At 58.6% G+C, this 22,439-nt stretch overlaps 1 protein-coding gene across 1 annotated transcript; it reads left to right on the plus strand.

The window, feature by feature from the left end:
- The first annotated feature begins 420 nt into the window (after nt 1-420).
- NPDC1 (neural proliferation, differentiation and control 1) lies at nt 421-22,035 on the plus strand. Its single transcript, XM_030961504.1, has 9 exons — nt 421-595; nt 13,434-13,577; nt 18,731-18,838; nt 18,965-19,138; nt 19,254-19,320; nt 20,269-20,353; nt 20,504-20,583; nt 20,684-20,780; nt 21,740-22,035. The coding sequence occupies exons 1-9, from the start codon at nt 502-504 to the stop codon at nt 21,815-21,817; spliced, it is 927 nt and encodes a 308-aa protein (XP_030817364.1). The 5' UTR covers nt 421-501; the 3' UTR covers nt 21,818-22,035.
- Nucleotides 22,036-22,439: the final 404 nt, after the last annotated feature.

Raw genomic sequence — 22,439 nt, forward strand, 5'->3', positions numbered from 1 at the left:
GTCGTATAGTCATGGCAGAGACACCTATCATGGCAGAGACACCTGCCACTTGCTCAGAGCCCTGTCCAACCTGGCTTTGAACGTTTCCAGGGATGGGACAGCCACAGCTTCTTTGGGCAACCTCTGCCAGGGCCTTTCCCCTCTCATAGGGAAAAACTTCTTCCCAATACCCCATGTAACCCTGCCCTCTGGCAGTGGAAAGCCATTCCTCCTTTTCTGTCACTCCAGCCCCCTGTCCAAGGTCCCTGTCCAGCTCTCTGGAGCCACCCCGGGCCCTGAGCCGGGCTCTGCGGTGCGGCACTCGGGCACCGCCGGCTCGCTGAGGCCACAGCGCTCCCGCCGGGGGCTGCGGGGGCCGGGCCTTGGCGGCGCGGGTGGAGCCCAGACGCGCTGGAGCCCCGCCCTCCGCCTGGCCCCGCCCCGCCGCCCGCAGCCGCCGCGGCCCCGCGCCCGTGTTCGTGTCCGTGTCCGTGTCCGTGTCCGTGGACGTGGACGTGGACGATGGTGGCGGCCCGGGGCGCTGCCGCCCGCCGCGGAGCGCTGCTGCTGCTGCTCACCGCCCTCGGATCCTTCCGTCTGCGCCTCGCCCGTGCCGGTGAGTACCTCTTCGTTCCCCCCACTCCCGTCTCCGTGTCCTCTCCCTTCCCCCGCGGATGCTCGTGTCCTCTCCTACGACGAATCCTGGTGCGATTGCTCCCCCTCTTCTCCCTCATTATCCCCATCCCCACCAGGGATCAGCATCCGTGGGTGTTCGTGTTCTTGGGTGGAGCAAGATAAGGAGGTGCCCCCGTCACAAAGCCCCACGGGGGTTTCTCCCACCCCGCAGCGCTCCCCGGGGACGGGCAGCGCCTCCCCGTCACTCTCCTGCCCGCTGCTGCCGGCAGGGGCCTGGCAGCGGGTGGCAGCGCCGCAGGGCTGGTCCCCAGCAGCTATTTGAGGGGGCTGGACGGACCCACAGATGTGGATCCTGGAGTGGGGAAGGAGCGCGTAGTCATTGGAGCGGCCCTCATGAAGCACCTTTATTGGTAGGAAAAAATTAAAACAACATCAAAAACCACAAATAAAAAAATAAGGGCGGTGCAGTGACCGAGCCATCCCGGGGAGCCTCCGGGGGCTGCGCTGGAGGGAGCCCTGTTTGCCCAGCTGCCTCATTGCCCCGGGAGCGGCCGCAGCACCGCCCCGGTACACCAGTGACGGTGACATTTCTGCTGTCCGCCGTGGCAGAAGGAATGGGTGGCCTTCGCGCCTTCCCGTGCAGCACCACCCTAAGCTGCCCTGCTGTCTGCCTAAGGGTTGTTTCGCGGCGTTCAGGTTTGATTTGTTTGAGTTTCGGGGTCTGGGTTAGGATATTTCCCCTCCTGGGGCGTCCGGCACTGGACATGCTCCGTGTCCTCTTGCGCTGAGGCCACTGCTGGGGTGCGCAGAGCTGTGATGGGCACAAACAGCGGCCCCAAAACCCCGGCCAGCCCCAGGCCCCGTTGCTGCCTGCGGGGAGGGCTGTGGCTGCCCGCCCCGGGGAGGTGCCGTGTTCCTGCCTAGGTACGGCCTGTCTCGGGCAGGTGCTTTCCGCCTGGCTGGCGCAGGAGCCAGGAAGGGCCTCCTGACTCCCAGCATTGTTTGCGAATCCGATATTGTTTCCCTTCTCGGGCTCCCGGCAGGGCAGACGCCGGGCCGGCGGACGCCAGGCAGGCAGCCTGCTGTCACCAGGGCCCGGGTGGCCTCTCCGTGCTTCTGAGGGACGTCGGGAAGCTGCAATATCAAAACGTCTGTGTGTTTCCACGTTGGAGGGTTGGAGGCAGAGGTGGGGATGCTCCTGTGCTCCCCCTCTTCCCACGAGCCAAGGCTGGGGTGGCCCAGCCAGAGGTACTGCTAACACAAGCTGAGATGAGAGGAAGGAGATCCGGGCTCGGATGAACCACCAGTGATCCAGCATAATCTCTGCTCCTCCTGAATTTAGGGGTTAGTGTGGGATCATCTGGCCTGGCAGTGCTGGTTGGGCTGGGTCACTTGAGGGGCTGCTGGGGTGGCTGTGCCCAGGTGCTGTCAGGGAGTGGTGACAATTTCCCCTTCCCTTCCCCTCTCTTCCCAGCCCTAGGAGGATGCTGGAGATGAGGTGAGCATGAGGGGCCTGGGACCACATCAGCAGCCTGTTCCAGTGCTGGGATATTGCATGCTCTTGGCAGATGTGGGATTGGATTTTCAGCTCAACCTCTTTCCCCTGAGAGAAGCTGGGGATGGTGTCTTTGTGCTGCTCCTGACAGCAGCGTCCCATTGCCAGGAGTTTGAGGTTGTATGGCATGTGGCAGTGGGGAGCTCCAGGTAGGTTTCTCCTGGGGATGGTGGAAGAAAATATCCCTGGGGTGCTGGGCAGGCAAAGGAGTCTCTGTCCCAGCCCTACCATCTCTCTCTGAATGCAGTGGGGCACAGGAAGCATTGGCTGTTTCTTCTCACTTTATAATTGCCTTTCCTGGGCAGATGGGGCCAAGCTTGGCTTTCTCTGGGGGTGACTGCGAGGTGGAGGTGGCAAGCCCAGGAGCAGCTTCTGTTCTGTAGTATGCTGGTGAAACTGGCTTCTGGCAAGGAGGGAGCCACGGAGAAGGTCCTGCACCACCATACCCATGTCCTACTGCCTCTGCAGCTCCATCAAAGCTTCTTCAGAAAGCTTCAGGGGGTTGGCATCTCCTTCTCCTCCTCCTCCTCCTCCTCCTCCTCCTCACTTTTCTTGGCTGGCGCTGTGACCCAGAACCCCTGCAGCAGATGCCATCTCCCGGGATGCAGCTGCACGTGGCTCAGCAAAATCCTCATCTTTCTGTGAGCCTGATCCAAGCTGGAGGAAGGGCAGCAGTGCTTTGGAGGTGCTGCAGGTGGTTTAGGTTTGCTTGCTACTCCTCAGCTGGGCTTTTTTCTCCCACGTGTCTCTATGCATCACACCAGGCTTTGGGCAGAGGGCCTGCCTTGCTTCGTTTTCTGGCTTCATTTCCTGGAACATGAGTGACAGCCATATTTCTCCCCGCTTCTTGAGTAACTAGGCTGCCAAATTTCATCTATTATTATCGTTGTTATTATTGTAAACAAAAAAACCCCCAGTTTTCCAAATAGGATGACAAGCTAGAACCCCATTTTTTAATAATCCTGAACCCCGCTGCCACAGGGGTGGCACATCCCAGACATCAGGAGAAGATGCTCAGCAAAATCTGAGTTTTGTTTCCAGTCCAAGTGACCCATTTGGCCACGTTTGACCTGCTGGCTCTGCACTGCTGCTCCTCCTCATGCTGTTCTGCAGGGACATGGGTGGGAGCACAGATGCTGGTGTTGATACTGGCTGCCCCTGCTCTGCAGTGGTGCAGGTACTGCTCAAACTTCCCAGCTGGACATGGCTAGGCAGGAGCCATTCCCTGGGAAGTTCCCAGGCTCAGCCTGTGGTGAGACTGTCCATCTCTTAGCTTTTCCTCCTTGCCTGCTTGTCCATCACTGCACTGGGAACAGGGTTGGGACACAGTGGGTGCAGTAGCCCCAGAGACCCCCATGCTGAACCCTGAAGCTGCTGCAGCTCCAAGCCACTCTTGAGAGCAAGACTGGGACTGCTCTTGTGTGTCTGGTTGGGACTGGTGCTGCGCCTGTGGTGCTTGCAGGGGCCTGGCTGCCTTGCCAAGTGAAGGGAGTGATCTCAGCCCCGCAACATTCTCTGAGTTGGTCTGCAGGTAGCAGCCCCAGTTTTTTCTTGAGGCACAGGAAAGGTTGTCTGGGTCCCCCTTGGGAGTGGTGGCGGTGGTGGGCAGTGATCCCGTTCAGTCACCCCATCCCTTCAAGCCTCCCGTGGCGGGGGGTCCTCTGCCACACTGGTGCAGACCAGGTGTTTCTCCAGGCAGCAGCTGGGGTGCTGCCCATGTGGTTTGATTCTTGGAAATAATGTCTCCACCTTGTTATCTGGGGTTGCTTGTGCTCAGCTGGTTCCCCCCTGTGGGAAAGGAGCCCTTGTGGGCGTGAGGTGTGTAGGAGCTGGGATGTGCAGCACAGGCATCCCACAGGGCTCCAAGGAGTTGGTACCCATGCCAGGGACATGGGCAGGGCTCCGTCTGCAGGCCTGAGGAGGGGAAATGGGTGGAAAGATGTCTGATAATTCCAATTACAGAATCAGCATCAAGGAAGAGTTTATAGAAGAGATGGGGTGAAAATCCCTCATCCCTTTTGCTGTAGCTTTGTGGGGACTCACAAATCCGTGTGCACCCCAGCAATACCCTGGGGATGCCAATGCGTGGAGAGCTGGAGCTCAGGGTGGGGAGACTGGGATTCTGGAGCCAGGGGTCTGCTTGCACTGTGCAGGATTGGGGCCTTTGGATTTGCGATTTCCTGGCAGCTCTGGAGATCCTTCCCCCACCCCAGGGATCCCTCAGTTCCCAGAGAGCCTGAATCTTCCTGCAGCTCAGGGGAAGGTGCATTGATGTTTGCCTGAATTGTCTCTTCTGGGCCATGGGGGTATTAAGGGAGGTAATCGGCTTAGCCCTGCCGGGTGCTTCCGGGGGGGGCACAGCTCCGAGGAGGACAGTGTGGTCAGGGCACTGGGGACACGGAGGTTGGTGGTAGATGCTGGAGACTGGAAGAGTGCTGGGGACTATCAGGGGTGACAGTGTGGCAGGGGGAACAGAAGGGGTCACGGGATGGACAGTGTGCTGAGGACAGGAGAGGTGTGGCAATGCTGGAGACAGGAGGGGTCATAGCAAAGTGGGGACTCTGGGAATGAGAAAGTTAACGGGGGCTGCTGCGGACAAGAGCGATGGGCATGTTGTGAACAGGATGGGTGGTTTGGTGCCCAGGGACAAGAGGGCTGATGGGATGGCCTCTCCCCGTGGGCAAGGTGCTGAGTCTCTGGGCACAGGGTACAGAAGCTGCCATCAGTTCCACCCCTGCATTAAATCCATAAGCACTGTGCCCTGGTCCTTGGGCCCCACCAAGAGCTCTGGGTCTGGTCCCCGAGGGGGGTAGTCCTGGGCTCCCCTGGGCTGGCTGGTCCCAAAGCCCTTGGGCCTGGCCCCAATGCCACTGCCAGCACTGAGGTATCTCCCTCCTGTGCCTAGGCATAACCCAGCACTGCTGCTGCTCCAAATGGCAGCTGCAGGCCTGTAATTAGCCACTTTGTGAGCTAATGAGAATTGCAACAGGAAGAAACTGGCCGTTAAGTGCCTGGAGTGAGATTTGAATTGGTGGAAGGAAACGAAGCCAGAGCAGGTCCTGGTCCCTGCCTTATCGTGCCCTGGAGCACCGTGGGCTGCAACTGCCCATGTTAACCCATGCACACTGTGGCACATGCTGGGGTACTTCCTGCACAGATAGAGGATGGCAAAGCTTTTGAGAGGTATTCCCTGTTTGAGTGGGAACCCATCGCACTAGGTGGGTGACATGAGAGGTGACATGTCCCAGTTGAGTGCCGTCAGGGACCCTGACTCATCATGATACAGGGGTTCCCTGGGCTCCTGGCCTCTGTTCCGTTCCTACGGAAAGGAGACTGTGGTGGGGGTGGAGACAGGAAGTGTGGAAGGTGCAGGTCTCCAGTGCACCCATAGCACCCATGGCTGCTCTTGTGGGCAAGGAGCTGCTCTGCCTTGAGGACTTCATCATCTCGCACCTGTCAGAGGGAGTGAGAGGGCTCTAAATCAGAAGAGAGGGCAGCCTGGTGAGCTGCTGTAACATGACCCATCCTGCAGCAATCATTCCTGGCTTCCTGGCCAGGAAGGAGAGGGTTTCCCTGAGCTGACTCTTCCTATGCAGCATATACCCCAAAATCTCTGGGTCCAGCTCTTTTGGCACCATCTGCAGCACTTTATCAAGAGCCCTGGGATGCCGCATGCACTAGCACCCCTAGGATGCAGCTGTGCATCCCCTGGACACCCAGTTTCTGTGTTGATGGGGCCTCTCAGTTTCTGGGTTCTGCCCCATGGGACACAATGGCCCTGCAGGTCTTTTATCACTGGTGGTGGCTGAATCAGTGCAGGCATACCTGTGGGTGCAGCCGTAGTGGGGTGGGTGCTGCAGCCCCCCATTTCTGCCTGCCTCTGCTCTTGCATGTCCACCAGCATGGAGGGTGCCCACCTGGAGTCCCCTTGACAGCCCTTGTTCCAAAGGCTGTTGTTCCAAAGACTCTTCTTCTAATGGCTATTCCAACAGCTGTAAAGGTTGGCCCCTATTGCTCCAGCACTCGTGGGTGAGGAGCTATGTCCCCAGGCATCTGTTTCAGGGTCATGGGCTGGTGGGAGTACCAGGGCTGGTGCCAGGCAATGACTAGACAAAGGGAGCTGGACAGACAGACAGAATCCCCACCTTGAACAATGCCACCTATGAGCTGCTGGAGGCATCAGCAAAATTTTGCTCATGCCTCTTTCCCAAAGGCTACAGGATGTCTCTGGTGGTGGTGTGGGATGCTTTGGCTTTGCTAAAGAGCATCTTGGCCCTGGCAGGTGCAGTGGTGCTGCTGCTCCAGATGGATATTTCCAGCCCAGTAGTGAGAGTGCGTGGGAGCCTGTGTCTGCTTTCACATGACTGAGCTATGGTGGCCCCCGGCCTGGCAGCTCCTTGGGTGCTGAGCTGTGGAGTGAGCTGCCCTCTCCCACCTCCCTGCCATCACACAGAGAGAGTTAACCCAGGGCTGTGGCTCTGCTGTGGCTCAATGGGCAAGTGTGTACCTGTGGGGTGCTCTCCTGCTGCTGGGTCAGTGCCCAGGAATGCCCTTAGGAGAGAGCTGGACCCCACTCCCTTCCTTCCAGACTGCTCAGTGCTTCAGGTGGTGCTTGCTGTGCACCACAGCCCTGGCCACCACCTGCTTCACTTGTGATGTGGTGCAAAACTTGCCCAATAAGAAGGGAATTAAAGAACCCAACCCCAGCCCCAGCAGGCTCAGTGCATGTTCAAAGTTCATTGGTATTTACTTGAGAAAAACCTGATAAACAAGTCTCAAAGTGGGTGGTTCAGGCTGCAAAGAGCAGCCAGATGCACTGGGATGAGGTGGCATTGGTGGCAGCCTGGGGTCCCCAGCATAGGTGGGTGTGCATGCAGCGAAGCAAAGCCAGCAGCAGGTTTGGGTGGGTAGGCCTGGGGAAATGGTGTATGGCACCTGGTTTGCCTTTGGATTTTTTTATTGTTTCTGCGCTTCCTGAATATCTGAAGCCACTTGTGCCTGGAGACCCTGTGGCACAGCAGGGACACAGGGTGGGATGCAGTGGTGCACATCCTGGGTGTGGCAGCCTCTGCAGGGCTGCAGCTGGGGCTGTCAGCATTCAGGGTTGTTGAGGCTGGGATACCCCTCGCTGGCTTGATGCCTTCCACACCAGCCACAGGCAAGGAGAGCAATGTTGTCTACTACCTCCTGGCTCTGCCCGGTCTCTGCTGGGATCTGGATTTGTGGTTTGCTGGAGCAGTTTCCAGCCATCCTGGTGCTATCTCCTGTTCCTACGGCCCTGCCAATCCAGCTGTTTTGTTTGCACAGCAGGCAGGCTGCCAGGGCAAGGAACAGGGATGTTTCTGGCCTGGTTAAGTGCTTTGAGTAGTGATGACACAAAATTCCATTCCCTTAGCCTGCTGGAGATTGCCTGGTTCTGCCCCAGCCTGGAATCACAGGAGCAACTTGGGATTTTGGGGTGCTTGTAGATGGGGTCTCCTCTAGAGCAGGGACAGACTCTGGGGGAGCACTGATGGTTGGGAGGCAATGTGTTTGGGGATGCCGAGGGCTTGGCATTTCCCCACCTCTGCAGGAACCTGGCTCAGCTCCTCCTGGCCCTCCCTTTCCCCCTTGGCATTGAACGTGGAGCAGGACAAGGCTCTGGAAGCCCATCATGATGGCCTCAGGGCTGCAGCATGGGTGCCCACCACACTGTCTGTGCTGCCTAGCCCAGGGCTCTGGGTTGGTGGCCCCAAAGCAGCAGCAGCTGGGTGAGGATGGGGATGGGAGGTGGGAGTGGGGGATTGGTGAGGATGAGACCTTTTTCCATTGTTCCTGGGTGGGGCTGTGTCTGGCGGGACTGTCCCATCAGTGGGACTGTCCCCTCGGTGGGAGCAGGGTGCAGTAGAGGTGTTTGCTGTGCAGGCATGAGGAATGCTCCCAGGGATTCCCTAGTTGCTCCCTGTCCCCAGTCTGTGGCACAAGGCTGCTGGCACTGTTTCTTGGCCATGACAGTAACTGTGCTGGAGATCATCTCTGCCAGCTGGGCCAGACCTCAGCACCCACCAGCTGAAGCTGGGAGTCAGGACACGAGCCGTGGTGGCTTCAGGGATGGGAGCTGGTGACATGTTGCATCTGCCTGACCAAATCTGCTGAAAAACAAAGAAGCATTTCCAGCTGCTCCCTTACTGGTGGAATAGCACACACCGGTGCTGCTGCAGGATATGGGGTCAGACTGGTGGCCATGGCTGTGCCACATGCTCTGTCCCCAGCGGTGACGTGATGTGACCAGCATCCTCCCAGTCCTAGTCAGCGCTGCTCCACTGTGTCTGGGGAAGAGGGGGCTTGGCTGCTGCGTTTTCAGGGGCAGGAGCACAGCAGTGGCGTGAGCAGCTGCTGGCAGTGGCACAGGGACTGCCCCAGCAGTGGTGCCAGCTGTGTCCAGGAGTGGGCATTGCTCCAGGGGTTCAGCCCAGTCCCCATCCACCTGCTTCCTAGTGCAAGAGACAGCAGGGCAGGTGGATGCAGCTGGTTCAGGAAGCCCACCAAGTTGTAGCCACCAGTGGAGTGTCCATCCTGCAGTCACTCTATGTGTCACTTGTGACTGGTGTGTGTCACCTCTGCTTGGTGTGTGTCACCCGTGGCTGGTGTGTACAGCATCCAGCCTGGCATTGCTACTGCAGCTGCTGGCAGTCACTACCGCTGACTCACTTCAGGAACCACATCCCTGGGTGTGGGGCAGTGCAGGTGAGGTGCTGGGGTGCCTCAGCAACCCCTGCTCCTGCCTGCTGCTGAACAGCAGCACTGCCCCTGCCCAGGGAGGCTGTGGACAGGGGGAAGCGAGACCTTGGGGGCTGAGGTCTGATGGGGGCATCATGCCAGCCTGCCTGCCTGATGCCTGCCTGCCAGCCTGCCCTGGGCCTGCTCCAGAGTCCCCCTTCAGAGCCAGGAGCACTTTACAGAGCTGGGAGGGAGCCACGGCCAGTGCCCGCTGGCAGTGGAAGTACTGGGAGGGCAGGCTTCAGGCAGGGCCTTCAGCAGTTCCCACATTATCTGGCTGGAGGAGGAGGATGAAGAAGAAGAGAAGGAATGACCTTGGAGTGGAGCTGGCAGAGACCGCACCACTGCAGGCCCTGCGTGGGCTGCTGCCGCTGCTGGGGTTCTGTCATGGCCTTGCTGTGGTCTTCCCTCAGCCTCAGCCAGCATGCAGGGGCCCAGTGTGGGAGTGAGACCTGCACCCTGTTCCCCAGACACCCTGATATCCCCCCTCAGTTGCCCATGTCCCACCAGGGGCCATGTCCTGCTGCCATAGAGGGCCCAGACCCAGTGGTCCTGGGCAGGCTGCTCTGTGCCCACGTGGCTGTGCAGCCAGAGCCCTGTGGGCTCAGCCCATGCCCAGAGGGCTCAGCCAGCTCCCACTGTTGGCACTGGGGCTGGCAGCTGAGAGGGAGGCTGGGTGCTGGCGTTGCCAGGACCTTAAACATTCACAGCAGTGCTCGGTGCTAATTAATTATCCTCTTACGTTCACTTTTATCTCTCTATCTGCAGCAGTGATGCAGAGGGGGCAGTCCCTGCCTCCCTGGCCACACAAATGTCCTCCATGGGTTTATTTTTGTTTCTTTTTCACCTGTATGTTTTGGCATGAGTATGGAAGAGCTGCTCCATCCAGTCTGAGACTGCCAGTGGCTCTATGCCCTGCCTGGGCACCCCCTGTCACAAGCACTCTGCTGAGTGCCACCCTGGATGCCTGGCACAGCTCTCCCCAGGGTGAGTCCTTGGGGATGGAGCTTTGTGCTCAGCTTTTCCCCATGGATAACACATCCAGAGGCCTTGCTGCTCACATGACCATGTTTCCTCTTGGGCACAGGTCTGTTCCTGCTTACATGTGTCCCCAGCTCATGACCACCTGCTGTGTCTGTGCCAACTGCTGTGTCCCGTGCACCTGCTGGCCTTGGGCTGGGGTCCTGCCTGCAGGGAGTCACTCAGCTCCTCCAGCACCAGCAGCTCAGCCCAGGCTTGAGCTCAGTTTAAGGGGTTACCTCGTTTGTACTGTTCTGGGCTCCCTGCCTGCCTGCACAGGAGTTGAGCACCATGGCAGGGCAATATCAGCAATTGGAGCATCCCCCTCCTCTGAACACCCCTGGCACATCTGGACAGCAGCATCCTGGCTGGGCTGTGTCTGGTGCTGGCTGCACATTCCATATCATTCATTACTTGCTCCTCTGGTCTGTACTGTCCTGCTGGCAGGGCCATGCAGGGTTAGGGTCCTCTCAGGACCCCAGCTTGGGTCCCTCTGCCGATCCCGCTTGTGGCCAGGCCATGCTGGGCTGCACTGGTGCTAAGCAGGGACCGTGGTTGGGGTGGGGGATCCCAAACTCCCCAGATTCAACAGCAGCCCTGCAGCTGCAGAGGCAAGACTGGGAGCTGCAGCAGGCATCCTGGCGCTGTTAACAGATGGGTGGCATGGTGGTGACATGGCCACAGCTGGGTGGAATTGGGACCCACATACTGTGCCAGCCCAAGTACTCTGCCTCAAGGTGAGTGTTCAGGACGGGGGGACCCATGGCCAAAGTGTTGGGGAACCCAACGTCTGCCTGCTCGAGCACTGGACAGGTGGCACCAGCCACAGGAATGTGTGAGTGTGCAAGGGTGGGGCAGCATTGGGGCAGTGTATTTGACAGCCCCACAGGGTGGCAGCGGTCAGGGCTGGATGTGCCCATGTGGCACCTGGGTGGTGGCACACAGAGTGCTTGGTCCCCATCACCTAGCATGGCACTGAGGTGCCCACTCCCACCAGCAAAGGATTCTCGCTGCTGGGCTTTGAATTGGGCTCAGGGAGTAAAGCCGCTGTGGGCCCCCTCAATCCACAGGGTGCCCACGCAGTAATGCCAGCTCACCAGTCACTGGCTGGTGACACATGGGGAACTCTGAATTGCAGCCAGTGACAGCTGGGCAAGCACAGCTCATTCGTCAAACAGAGATAACAGCCTTCACTGGAATCCAGCCTGGGCTTTATGTACCCAGTTGCTGGACTCTGGCTCGGGGCTCTGCACCCATTGCTCCTCACAAGGTGGCTCTGAGGCTCTTGTCAATGTCTGGCTCTGTGGGGTGACCCACACTGGGGTGACTTCCTCCACCAGTGATCAGCTTCTGGCAGCACCTGTTTTGGGAGGAAGTGTTTGCATGAGCCTGTGGCACGGACAGGGGCCCCTACAGGTGTGTTCCCCACTGCCCCACGGGGCTGTGACATGTCCCCATCCTGAGGCTGCACAGTGCCACAACCTCCTCCTGCCCTGTTTTTTAAACAGAGTGGCCTTGAGAGTAACCCTGGGGAGGTGAAGCCAGGAGGCAAGTCCAATTTCTGTGCTTAGACATCTGATTATTTGCCCATTAAGCACTAATTGCCCCCCAGCCACATGGCCAAGCCCCACACCATCCCCAGGGAACAAACAGTCCAGAAAAAAACCCAGCTCCCATGGGCACAGTGGACACTTTCCCCCACCCTGAGCACACCCCCTCCAGGCAGCTGTGCCTGGTGTGGGGGTCAGCCAGCACTAAAATTGCAGTTGGTGCACCCTTGCCAGTGGCAGCCGAGGTGGGGAAGGTGATGACTTCCTCGTGGAGTGCAGTGGAGAGTTGTCTGGGCACAGGCTGGAGGTTCTTAGTAGCAGCTGCACCCTCCAGGGAGCAGTTTGGTGGTGAAATATGGCCATGCAAAAGCAGGGGGTTGCATATCCCACTTGTGTGGCTTTGGGGTGCTATCTTTCCTGCACCCTTGCTGGGGGAGCAGAACTGTCATGATTTCATTATTCATCTTCTGCCAGGTCTATCCTGTTTAGGGCTCTCAGCTGTACTTGGTGCTGCCCCCATCAGTGCTGGAGTGCGCCGGGGCTGTGCTGGGTGTTGCCGTCCCTGGGCGCAGGGACAGGGACAGGCAGGTGGCTGGTGCGTTGCTGGTGCTGGCGTGGGCAGCGAGGGCTGGCAGGGACTGCTCGGGGTGCGTGGGCCGGTGCTGGGAGCCTGTTCCTGCTGTGATTCATTGCCAGCCTGGCCGTGCTCCCAGTGCAGCTCCACAGTCCTGCTCCCTGCCTGCTGCTGCCTGTGGGAACACTGCAGGCATGGTGAGGGACAAGGTGAGGGGCAGAGTAGGGCAGCTGTGTGCCACACCCTCAGCCAGCTGTGCAACCCCATCCAGCTGTGGCCCCATCCAGCTCTTCCTCCCAGGCAGTTGTGCCCAGCCTGAGTGCTGGGTGCACTGAAGGGCACCTGATTCCACAGTGCCACCACTTGTGAGGGAAAGACGCTCTAAGCTGCAGCAGGACCAGCAGTGTCACCATCAAAGCTGGGACCCCATTGTGCCCCAAACAGCCCCCTGCCACAGGTGGTACCTGAGTGCTGGCCCTTTGTGTCACAGTTCCTGTCTGTCTCCAGCTCTGCACATGGTTTGCCACCATCACCGGGCCCAGGACTCAGCTTTGTGTAGGACATGGGGACCTTGTGCCTTGTGTTCCCCAGAGAGGTCCACTTCCAGGGATGAAGACCCAGCCATGATGGCACCACCATGGCACAATGGGTTGGTGAGGCTGGACCTGGGGGACTCATGCCTGGACCCAGGGAGTGGAGACTCCTTGGGGCTGACATGGGCGTGAGATGCCCCATGAAACTGTGAACGAGGTTTGGGGTGCAGTTCAGTGCCAGGGAGGGCTGGCTCACGCTGCTTCCTGCAGGGAATCCTGAAGGGATGGGAGCCTAAGTCACAGCACTGTCACACCCCGCTGAGGCTTGGGAGGAGTTTGCGACTTTTGATTTGACAGTCACCACACCAGCATCAGTTTGTGCTGGTTGGATTTCATCTCCCCATGCAGGGCAGGCAGCAGCAGGAGATCCTGGTGCTGCAGCACTCCCACATTGTGTCCCACAGGATGGTGGCACCCTGGGGCTGGGGACCCTTGGGGGGTATGGGCACTGCATGCTCATCACTGCAACTGCCTTGTGCATGTCATGGAGTCACAGACTACCTCAAGTTGGAAGGGACTCATGAAGATCATCGAGTCCAACTTCTCGGTAATTAAGCTCGTGGTTAATTCCAGGTGGTAATGGCTTTGTGGAGGCAAAGTGGGGCCTTGGGGCAGCTGTGGTGAAGCCCATTGATAGCCGGGAGCTGCAGCAGGGCAGCCATGGGCAGCCCGGGGCAGCTGGGTCCCACTCCAAAAAGCTGTGAACAGACCTGGGGGTGTGTTTGACCCCTCTCCTCCTCCTGAGCTGTTTTGTCCTGTCCCCACAGCAGCATCGTGTCCCCGGAGCCTGGACTGTGCCCTGCAGCGCCGGGAGTTCTGCCCACCGGGCTCAGGTGCCTGTGGGCCCTGCCTGCCCCCCTTCCAGGAGGACGACCACGGGCGCTGTGTCCAGAGGCAGCTCTCGCCCAGTGGTAGGTGCACCCACCCTCCACCCCTCTGCCTGCACACCCACCCTGCACCTCTGCAGCTCTGGGAGGTTCTGTGCCTCAGGACAGCCCCCCACCCCAGCAGCACCCCATGCTCTTCCTTCTTTCCATGGCAGCTGTATCTCTGTGGGGACAGCTACTCTTCTCCCTCTCACCCCACTCACCTCGGCTGGAGAGGTGGTTTTGGGCTGGCAAGCCCATCCTGCTCTACGTGCATCCTGCTCTGGTGATTGGCCCTGTCAGCACTGTGGAGAGCCTAAGACCCCCAAGGACAGGAGTAGGACAGGCAGCTTCTGGGGATCTCCAGGATATTCACGGTCTGCCTGGCTCTTCCAGGGTTCAGGCTTTGCAGGAGCAGGGGAGCCGTCTTCAGCACACAGAACAGTGACTTATGCTGCCCATGGCCTCACCCATCCTAGGGTGCCAGTGGGATTTCAGTGCCTGATTCCCTTTGGTTTGATATTGGTCGGTGGTTCAGGACTGCTGTTTCCTCCTTGGCTGATGCCCAGCATCCATGCTGGGAGGGCTGGAGTCAGCTGTGACTGGCAGGACCACTCCCTGGCTGCACACCAGGGCACCGAGGGCCGTACTGGGTGCTATTCCTGGCTCCGTCCCTGAGGGATCTAAGGGGCTGTGGCAGCCTGGGTGCAGCAGCCTATGGTCAGCAATCCCACTGCTACTGCAGTACTCGAAGGGTGCTCCCAGTGTGGCTTTGGCACCTGTGCCCCTGGTTCAGCTGCAAAGACAGTGCTGGGGGCCAGGCATAGGCATATTTTAGCATGACAGTCAACTCTTTATGCAGCTTGGAAAGCTGTGGCAGTGTTATTTCTGTGCCCCCTTATAATGGGCTCACCTCACAGGTAAGTTAAGACCATAATTATGGCTCTACACAATTATTTATTGCTATAAAGTGGAGTGGTCTCTGTGGCTGGGGAAGAGGCCAGGACCGGCCACACCCTCAGGCTGTTCCTGGTAGGTTCTGCTGGGGACTGCCTGGATGCAAGGTACTCTGGAGCACCTCTGAGTCACCTCCTGGTACAAAACACATTGGTGTCTCCCCCAGCCCACCCTTCTCCACCTGCTCTTCACTCCCGCTGCCCCCAAAAAGTCTCCTGCTAAGGGGTTCCCAACTCCTGGGGAGCTTCTAAAAACATGCAGGGTGGCTTGTCCTGTGCCAGGCAGGATGGACAAGCACTGGTCATTGAACCAGGGAAGAAGGTTCCCTTGCATCTGAACTCCATGCAGACATGGAGAGGTCCTCTGAGTTTTAAGGGATTGCTTTGTGTTGTTGAGCATGTTCAGGGTCCTGATGGGGTGCAGTTGGAGATATCCTTCACCCATGGCTCAGCCCAGGTGGGCACATGGAGGATATCAGAGGCCAGCATGCCTTCAGTGTGATTCCTCCTAGCAGGAGAATTACCCTGTAAATCAGAGGGGAGACCCCCAAAGCAAGACCCTTCGGCTGAAATGAGAGGGATGGCTGGGGGGATAAGAGGGGTTGGCACAGGAATAGGGTCTAGACTTGGTGTTTGACAGCAGTCAGAGCCCCTGCCATGGGCTCTTCATTCACTGGCACTGAATGGCTTTAGCAGTTGTTTATAGTTCATTTTTTAATGTGGAATCTTGAGAGCAAATTCCCCTCTCGCAAGGGCTGCACATGCGCTGGCATCTCCATAGCAACCCAGCTCCTTTCTGAAGGATGTGGCCACAGTTGCATCCTTAGCAGAGAGATGCAAGACCATGGTACCATCCTCTAAGGACCCACCATGGCAGGATGGTGACACCAAAGTCTCTCCCAGTCGCATCCTGTTGTGCCAAGCAATGCTGCTAGCTTGTGGCAGCAAAAGTGTGGGAACTGTGTTAAATGAAAAAAGGGGATCTCCTCCCAAATCCTTTGTTTTAGCATTCTGAGGATGCCCAGCTCCTCTTGGCAGGGAGGCACCATTTATTTTTCCATGGGGGCTTTCTTTCTCATCCTGCCTGTACCTTTATCTGGTAGCAGCACTGGAGAGGGCTGTGAGGATGAAGAGGGGCTGTGATAGCTGCATTTAGGGGTAGATGCAAGGCAAACAGGGCACCGCTGTAGCCCAAGGATGCCTAAGCCTTTGAAGGGGATACCCGTGCAGCCCTTTTGCTATGTAGGCAGACCCTTTAAAGGGTTACACATCCTTGAGCCACTTGTGACTGCTGGTGACGCCAATCCTGGGATCCTGCCACTGTGCCATCCCCACTGCTTCAGGCAGGAGCCAGGGATCCTCTCCCAAAAGCAGCTTTTTGAGGTGAAAAGCACCATTTGGGGGTCTCAGGAGGGCATGTGAGTGTTCCTGCCATTATGTGTAGGGCTCTTGGCATACCTGGCACAGAGGTGAGATGGGATTTATGGAATCTGGGTACACTGCATCCCACAGCTGGCTGTCTGCACCTGGCTGCTGCTGTCTTGCACAGGGCTCTGAGCTCCCCAAAATCCCATGCACTCCATGGTGCTGCATGTGTCTGTGCTGTGGTGGGTTTGAGAGATGTGCTTTGAGATAGCTGGTCTTAGCCTGCTTCTGCTTGACCAGCATGGAGCCCCACTGGGCTGCAGGAAGCACTTTGGGAAAAGGGGCCTCAGCTCACAGACATGGATGTTCCTCCTTCCCTGCTCGCTGTGCTGCCGGCATCAAAGACGACATCAGCCATCCTGGGCAGGACTATAGAAATTAGTGGATGTATAAGAATTTTGTGCCCTCCTGTGGACTGTGTCAGTTACAGGTTTCCTCAGCCCAGGGCAGAAGCCTCATGTGTCTCTTCTTGGTCCCTGTTTCCCCAAACTGTCAGGGTAGGTGTGTGTCCCAAGATAGAGCCCTGAGGAGGTGGAAGCCCTGAGGAGAGGCCATGGGCAGAGCAGAGGGACTTGGGGGGCTGTGTTCCAGCCTGGCCGTGACATCCTGCTGCAGCACTGGTGGCAACTACCATGAGGGGGCACCCACACCCTGCACAAGCCCTGCCTGCACCCCTGAGTGCCCCTGGGCATGGCCTGTGTGCCCTGTCCCTGTCCTGTCCATGCCCTGTGTGCCCTCCCTGGACACTGTTCCTCCCCGGCATCTCTGCTCCTGCTCCTGGGGCAGTCAGGCAGGAACTGGGGCTCACCTCGGCCCCCTGTTCCCTGGAGCAGCTCAGGACCAGCATCTCACACACGCACAGTGCCTGGCAGGACCCAGCCCTCAGTGCCCTCAAATGCGTGATGGAAACTGTGGCATCGCTGGGGGAGGTTTAGCTGCCACACGGAATGGGAGATGGGCAGCTTTTAGCCACTTGAAGAGAATGTGGTGATAAAGCTGGTTAGTGCAGGTAAGTGGCACAACCCAGGCCCTGCAGCAACGCCGGGACCCCAAACCACTGCCTCGGTTTCCAATGTGCCACTTGACACACCCCCACAGGGTGGGAGACTGAGGGACCTGGCAGCTGCTCTGGCTGCTTTTTCAACTTTACTTTCCTTTTTCGAGCCACATCACATCCAACACCAGCACAGCCTGGTGGTGGCACACATGGGATGGACAGGGTTGTCTCCTATGGAGACAGACTTTTCCCAGAGTGCAGAGGTGAGCTAGAGCCAATTGTCCCCATCCCAGGCATTAGGATGTCCGCTGGCACAGGGCTATGCCAATCCGGGGCACCAGTTTGTCCCCCTAAGGCACAGGGCTGTCACACTGGGTCCCATGCAACTCCCTTGCCTGGTTGGAGAGACCTTGGCCCTGTGCTAGCACCTTGTCACCGTGGCACTCACCTATTGGGCACAGCACTGGCACAGCCCCAACCTGGCACTACTTGACCATGGCACTGCTCTGGGATGCAAATAACAGGGTGCAAAGAGCCGGGGAAACCCAGGGCTCTAGCTAAGGGTAGGAGGCTGGGGGCAGTTTGGGGACACCAGGGCATGGAGGATGACAGTGACTCTTGGTGCTTTTGTTTAAAACAAGAGTGTCCCCCTTTTAAATTGTTTTTTGGCTCATGTGGCTCTGAATCATGGGACAGCAAGGTGGCAGTTGTGCACGGCTCCAGAGGGCATCAGGGTTTATTTCCAAACACTGGATGTGAGGACAGATTCCAGAGGAGATGTAATTCTTATGACCTTGAATTATGTGCCAGTACCACCTTGCCTTAGTATGTCTGGATTTAGGCCCCAGGGCTTCTCTGAGGGGACAGTCTGAATATGGGCAAAGGAAGCAGGGATAGGATGGGGATTGAGATGGGGATGTCTACTGCCTTTGATGTTTGAGTTTAATCCTGTTAAAAGCAGTGGTGAGTGTCAGAGCTGGACTCTGCTTGATGAGCCTGAGAAGAGCGACTCCACTCTTGCTGCAGTGCTGTCACCTCAGGCCAGAGTGAGAGTCCTGCCTGTGCCTGATGCTGCAAGAACCCCCTGAAGAGTAGATGTCCCTCCATGTCCCTGTGCTGGGACATGGGCTTGGACAGCCACCTGTGAGATGCTGCTGGGGCCAGCCCCTGGGGGTACATCCCTTGCTACATGGGGCTCCCAAAGGAGCTGCATCCCACCAAGTGCTGGGCAAGAACCAACCCCTCTACTGGAGCAAGGGCTCCCATGCTCTGCTGAACAACCGAGCTGAGCTCTGCTCTGGGGTGGCTTCAGCCGCTCTGCTCTATAAAGGACCCTGGTCTATTTTTGAGGTGAAAACCAGTGTTTGGGGTGTCCCCTGACTGTAACTCACTGTGCTGAAGCTACCCCTCACCCCTGAGGCAGCAGGGCAGATGGGGAGTATCTGTCCTGGTCCAGCTCCCATCCTTCCTTCCTCAGAGCTGCTGTGTGACCCCAGGGGCAGGTCCTGCACATTAGGTGCTGGCACCCTGCCCTCTCTCACAGAGTCTGCAGGACCTGCTGCCTCTGGCATGAAGGCAGATGCTGTTGCTCCTGATCCTCCAGCATTTGTGGGGTGAAAATCCCACTGAACGCAGCAAGGACACCCGTGGGTCCCGGGGCCCAGCTTTCAGAGAGCTGCATCTGAGGGGCCTCAGACTGAACTCCACCTCTGTTTGCTGGAGCTGGGACAGGAGCCCCTTCTTAGGGGTACTGGTCTCGCCCTGGGGGTGGGCACACACCTGCACCCCACAGTGCCCATCTCACACCTGTTCTCCCATAGGACGGACCTCTGTTCCCAGCTTGGAGGCAGAAATTGATTTTCTCGCGGATGTGCTGGCCAGGCAGGAGGCTCCTCGCCACCACCCACTACAGGATGGCAGACCCAGGAGTAAGTGCTCATCCCTGTCCCTAGCGGTGCCAGGGACCCCCTGGCAGCCAGACCCGGCACCCCAGGCAGGTTTGCCTTCTGAAGCTGCCTGGGCACCACTCACCACTGCTCTGTCTTCTCCTGCAGCCACCGTGGTGCCCAACGGTGGCAGACAGCATGTGGCCAGTGGGCTGAGAGAGGGGCATCTGCAGCAGGGTCCCGCTGGCACCATGGCAGCCACCTCCCTCCCTACCACTGCCACTGTCCAGAAGTACCCGGTGGAGGCGTCCCCCATCCCTGAAAATGACAACATGGTGCTCGGTGAGACCCTGGGACTCAGAGGAAGAGGTTTCACATCCTCACCAGGGAAGCATGGGCTGGTGTCACCATGCTGCCAGCTCACCTGCTGTCCCTTGCTGTCCTCTCCACCTGGCAGGGCTGATCGTGGTGTGCACGGTGGCCGGGATCTCAGCGCTGATCGTGGCAGCCATCTGCTGGTACAGGTGAGCTGGGGCTGCTGACAGTCCCTCAGTGACTCTGTGCCCAGGACAGTGTATTCCCATGCTTCCCAGGCATGAGGCGTTGGAAGAGAGGCAGTAGTCCTCCCAAGGTGTGGCATCAGCTGGCTGGGGCAGGAGGACAGTAGTGAGACACCTCTGTGCCAGATGCAGGCTTCTGGGAGCAGATGGCACCTGGTGTGGGCATCACTGTGGCGCTGGGTGCTGACACTGCCAGCACATTGGTGCCTTGTGCCCAGGCCCCATGGGATGGAGGTGGTTATGCCTGTCATGGTTGCCATCACAGGAACAGGGCTGACCCTCCAAGGGTCACTGGCTCCTCAGTGGAGTCGTCTGCTCCTATGGCTCCCCATATCCTCTAGGATGAACTAGAGGAGTCGTGCCTACAGTGGTGGTGAGGCACCTCAAATCCTGGGTTCAGTTTTGGGCCCCTCATGGCAGGAAAGACGCTGCAGGGCAGGAGCATGTCCAGAGAAGGGAATGGAGCTGGCGAAGAGTCTGGAGCACAAGTCTTATGAGGAGCAGCTGAGTGAGCTGGGAGGGCTCAGCCTGGAGAAAGGCAGGCTCAGGGGGACAATCATGCTCTGCACAGCTCCCTGACAGGAGGGGGCAGCCGAGGGAGGGTCAGCTCTGCTCCCAGGGAACAAGGGACAGGATGAGAGGAAACGGCCTCAAGCTGTCTCAGGGGAGATTTAGGTTGGATATTAGGGAAGATTAAGGTAAAAGGTGGTCGGGCATTAGGCTTTAGGAAGGGCTGCCCAGGGAGGTGGTGGAGTCACCATCCCTGAAAGTGTTCAAAAAACATGTGGGGGTGGCACCTGGGGATGTGGTTTAGTTGTGGGCTTTGGCAGTGCTGGGTTAATGGTTAGGCTTGATCTTAGAAAACTTTTCCAAACTTTGTGATTCCCTGATTCCAATGCCCCTTCCTGGCAGGCTGCAGAAGGAGGTCAGGCTGGCACAGAAAGCAGACTACTCAGCCCAGCGAGTAGCCAGCCCCCTGCCCTATGACAAGATCTCGGTAAGGTGCCCATATCCCTCCCTGTGAGGTGTTTGTCACACGGGCCTCAGTGCTCTGCTGGAGGGATTCTCACACGGCAGAGGCCCTCCACCAGCCAGTCTGGGGCCCTCCACAGCCCAGTCTCCACAGCTGTTCCTGCTCTCTCCACAGCCTGGGGACAAGACGCTGGCTCAGAGTGCCCAAATGTACCACTACCAGCACCAAAAGCAGCAGATGCTCTCCCTGGAGAAGTAAGCAGCCTGGTAGCAGAGAACGTGTCCTGCCATTAACTGGGATGGTCCTCATCATCCCACTGGGTTTCACCTCCTCTCTACATCTTCTTCCCCCCAGGCATAAAGAGGAGCCCAAGCTGCCGGACTCAGCATCATCTGATGAGGAGAATGAGGATGGCGACTTCACCGTGTATGAGTGCCCTGGGCTGGCTCCGGTATGTGGGTGCAGGAGAGCCAGGGGTCTCTGTGCCTGCGGGGGTGTCCAATAAGTGCCTGGGATGTGCACTTCAGTGTGAGGAGCCTTTTCCACATGTTCTTCATCAAACTTAGAGGTGGTCCAACCTCTGCCCCTCTGTTCCCCCCATGTCCCTGGCCAGCTCCCACTGCATCTCTCCAGTCGGCAGGAATGCGTGTCCTGGCACAAGGATTTCATTGGGAGCAGATAACTAGAGCAGCCCTTGGCCCACCTGACCCACCATCCCTCTGGCGACAGGGGCATGGTCACCGCTCCTAGGCACCGGGGCTGGGGGAGCTCGTCCCTGTGCCCTCCCAACGCCTGGAGCGCAGACATGCGACCCCTCACAGCCAGAGGATGTTCTTGGCTAGCAGGGGACTTTGGGGACGACGGGCATAACAGCCCTGGCTACAAAGAGCACAAAGGGACGAAGAGGAGCCTTTTACATGGTAATAGCTGCGGAGCGCGGCCATCAGGGCCCAGATCGAGGGTCATCAGTGGGTCTTTACAGGCCCATTAAAGGGCACTTGATCGCAGGCAGGCAGTCTGGACGGGGCATCCCATTCCTGCCAGCTGTGCTGAGGGCCCCGTCCTGGGGTCCCCAGTCTGATCAAGAAACTGTTCCTGCCAGCAAGGCTGGGACTGCTGTCCTGGGGTCCCCAGCCTAACTGTGGGGTCCCGTCCACCCAAGACCTTGGGTTTTCCACATCACCCCACCTCATTCCCTCCTGCCAGGGAGGCAGCACCTTTCCAGGGTGATGGAAGTCCTGGTGTTTGTCATCCATTGCAGCCCACTTGGTCGCCCCCTTCCCCTCCTCCCTCCTCCCTGCCGGTCTGGGGTTCAGACCCAAACCCCTTGGGATGGGGCAGCTGAATCCCAGCCTGCCTTCTGACCTCCCGCCTCTTCTTTCCCCCATCCCTCTCCCGCCACCACGGCAGACCGGAGAAATGGAAGTGAGAAACCCGCTGTTCGACGACTCCTCCCTACGCCCCTCCAGCCCCAAGTCGCAGCAGTAACCGCCCCGTCTCCGGCGCCCCAGCTTGCTGCAGACTGTGCCCCGCGGGGTGGCCGTGCCGGAGGAGCACCCACAGCTGGGCCGAGGGACGCTGCCAGACTGTTCGACGCCTGCCCAATAAACACCCACTAACAGCTATGGGGGGGGGAATCGCCCCCGTTTCCAGCGTCCTTGTCCTCTTTGCTGCTGTGATCGCATCCCTGCATTGCCGTTTGCTCACAGCTCTTGCGGGCGCAGGGGGGCGGCTGCTTTGGCATAGAAATTGGTGGGGGAAGGGGGGGGGCTGCGGCACTGTCCCTTTGTAGTTGGCTTTGAGGGAGAGGGCTGCTGCCCTAGCTGAAGCTAGGCTAATGCATAGCAGGTGGGAAGGAGCCAGAGAGAAAGTCAGAAAGCAGAAGAGGGCCAGGAGGGCTGGGCACGCTCATGCCTGGCATCAGGGCTGCCAGCCTGCCCAGAGCACCTCTGCCAGGGATGGAGCCTTTTCCTGGAGCAGGTGGCATCACTAAGGGCTTCAGTGCCCATTCTCCACCCCAGCCTGGGCAGCTCCTGGCAGCAGGATAGTGCTCCAGGAGCCAACGGCAGGAGCAGCTCAAGGAGGCACTGGCATCACTCCCCAGGCTGCT

The sequence above is a fragment of the Camarhynchus parvulus genome, chromosome 17 (genome assembly GCF_901933205.1).
Source record: "Camarhynchus parvulus chromosome 17, STF_HiC, whole genome shotgun sequence".
NCBI lineage: Eukaryota > Metazoa > Chordata > Aves > Passeriformes > Thraupidae > Camarhynchus > Camarhynchus parvulus.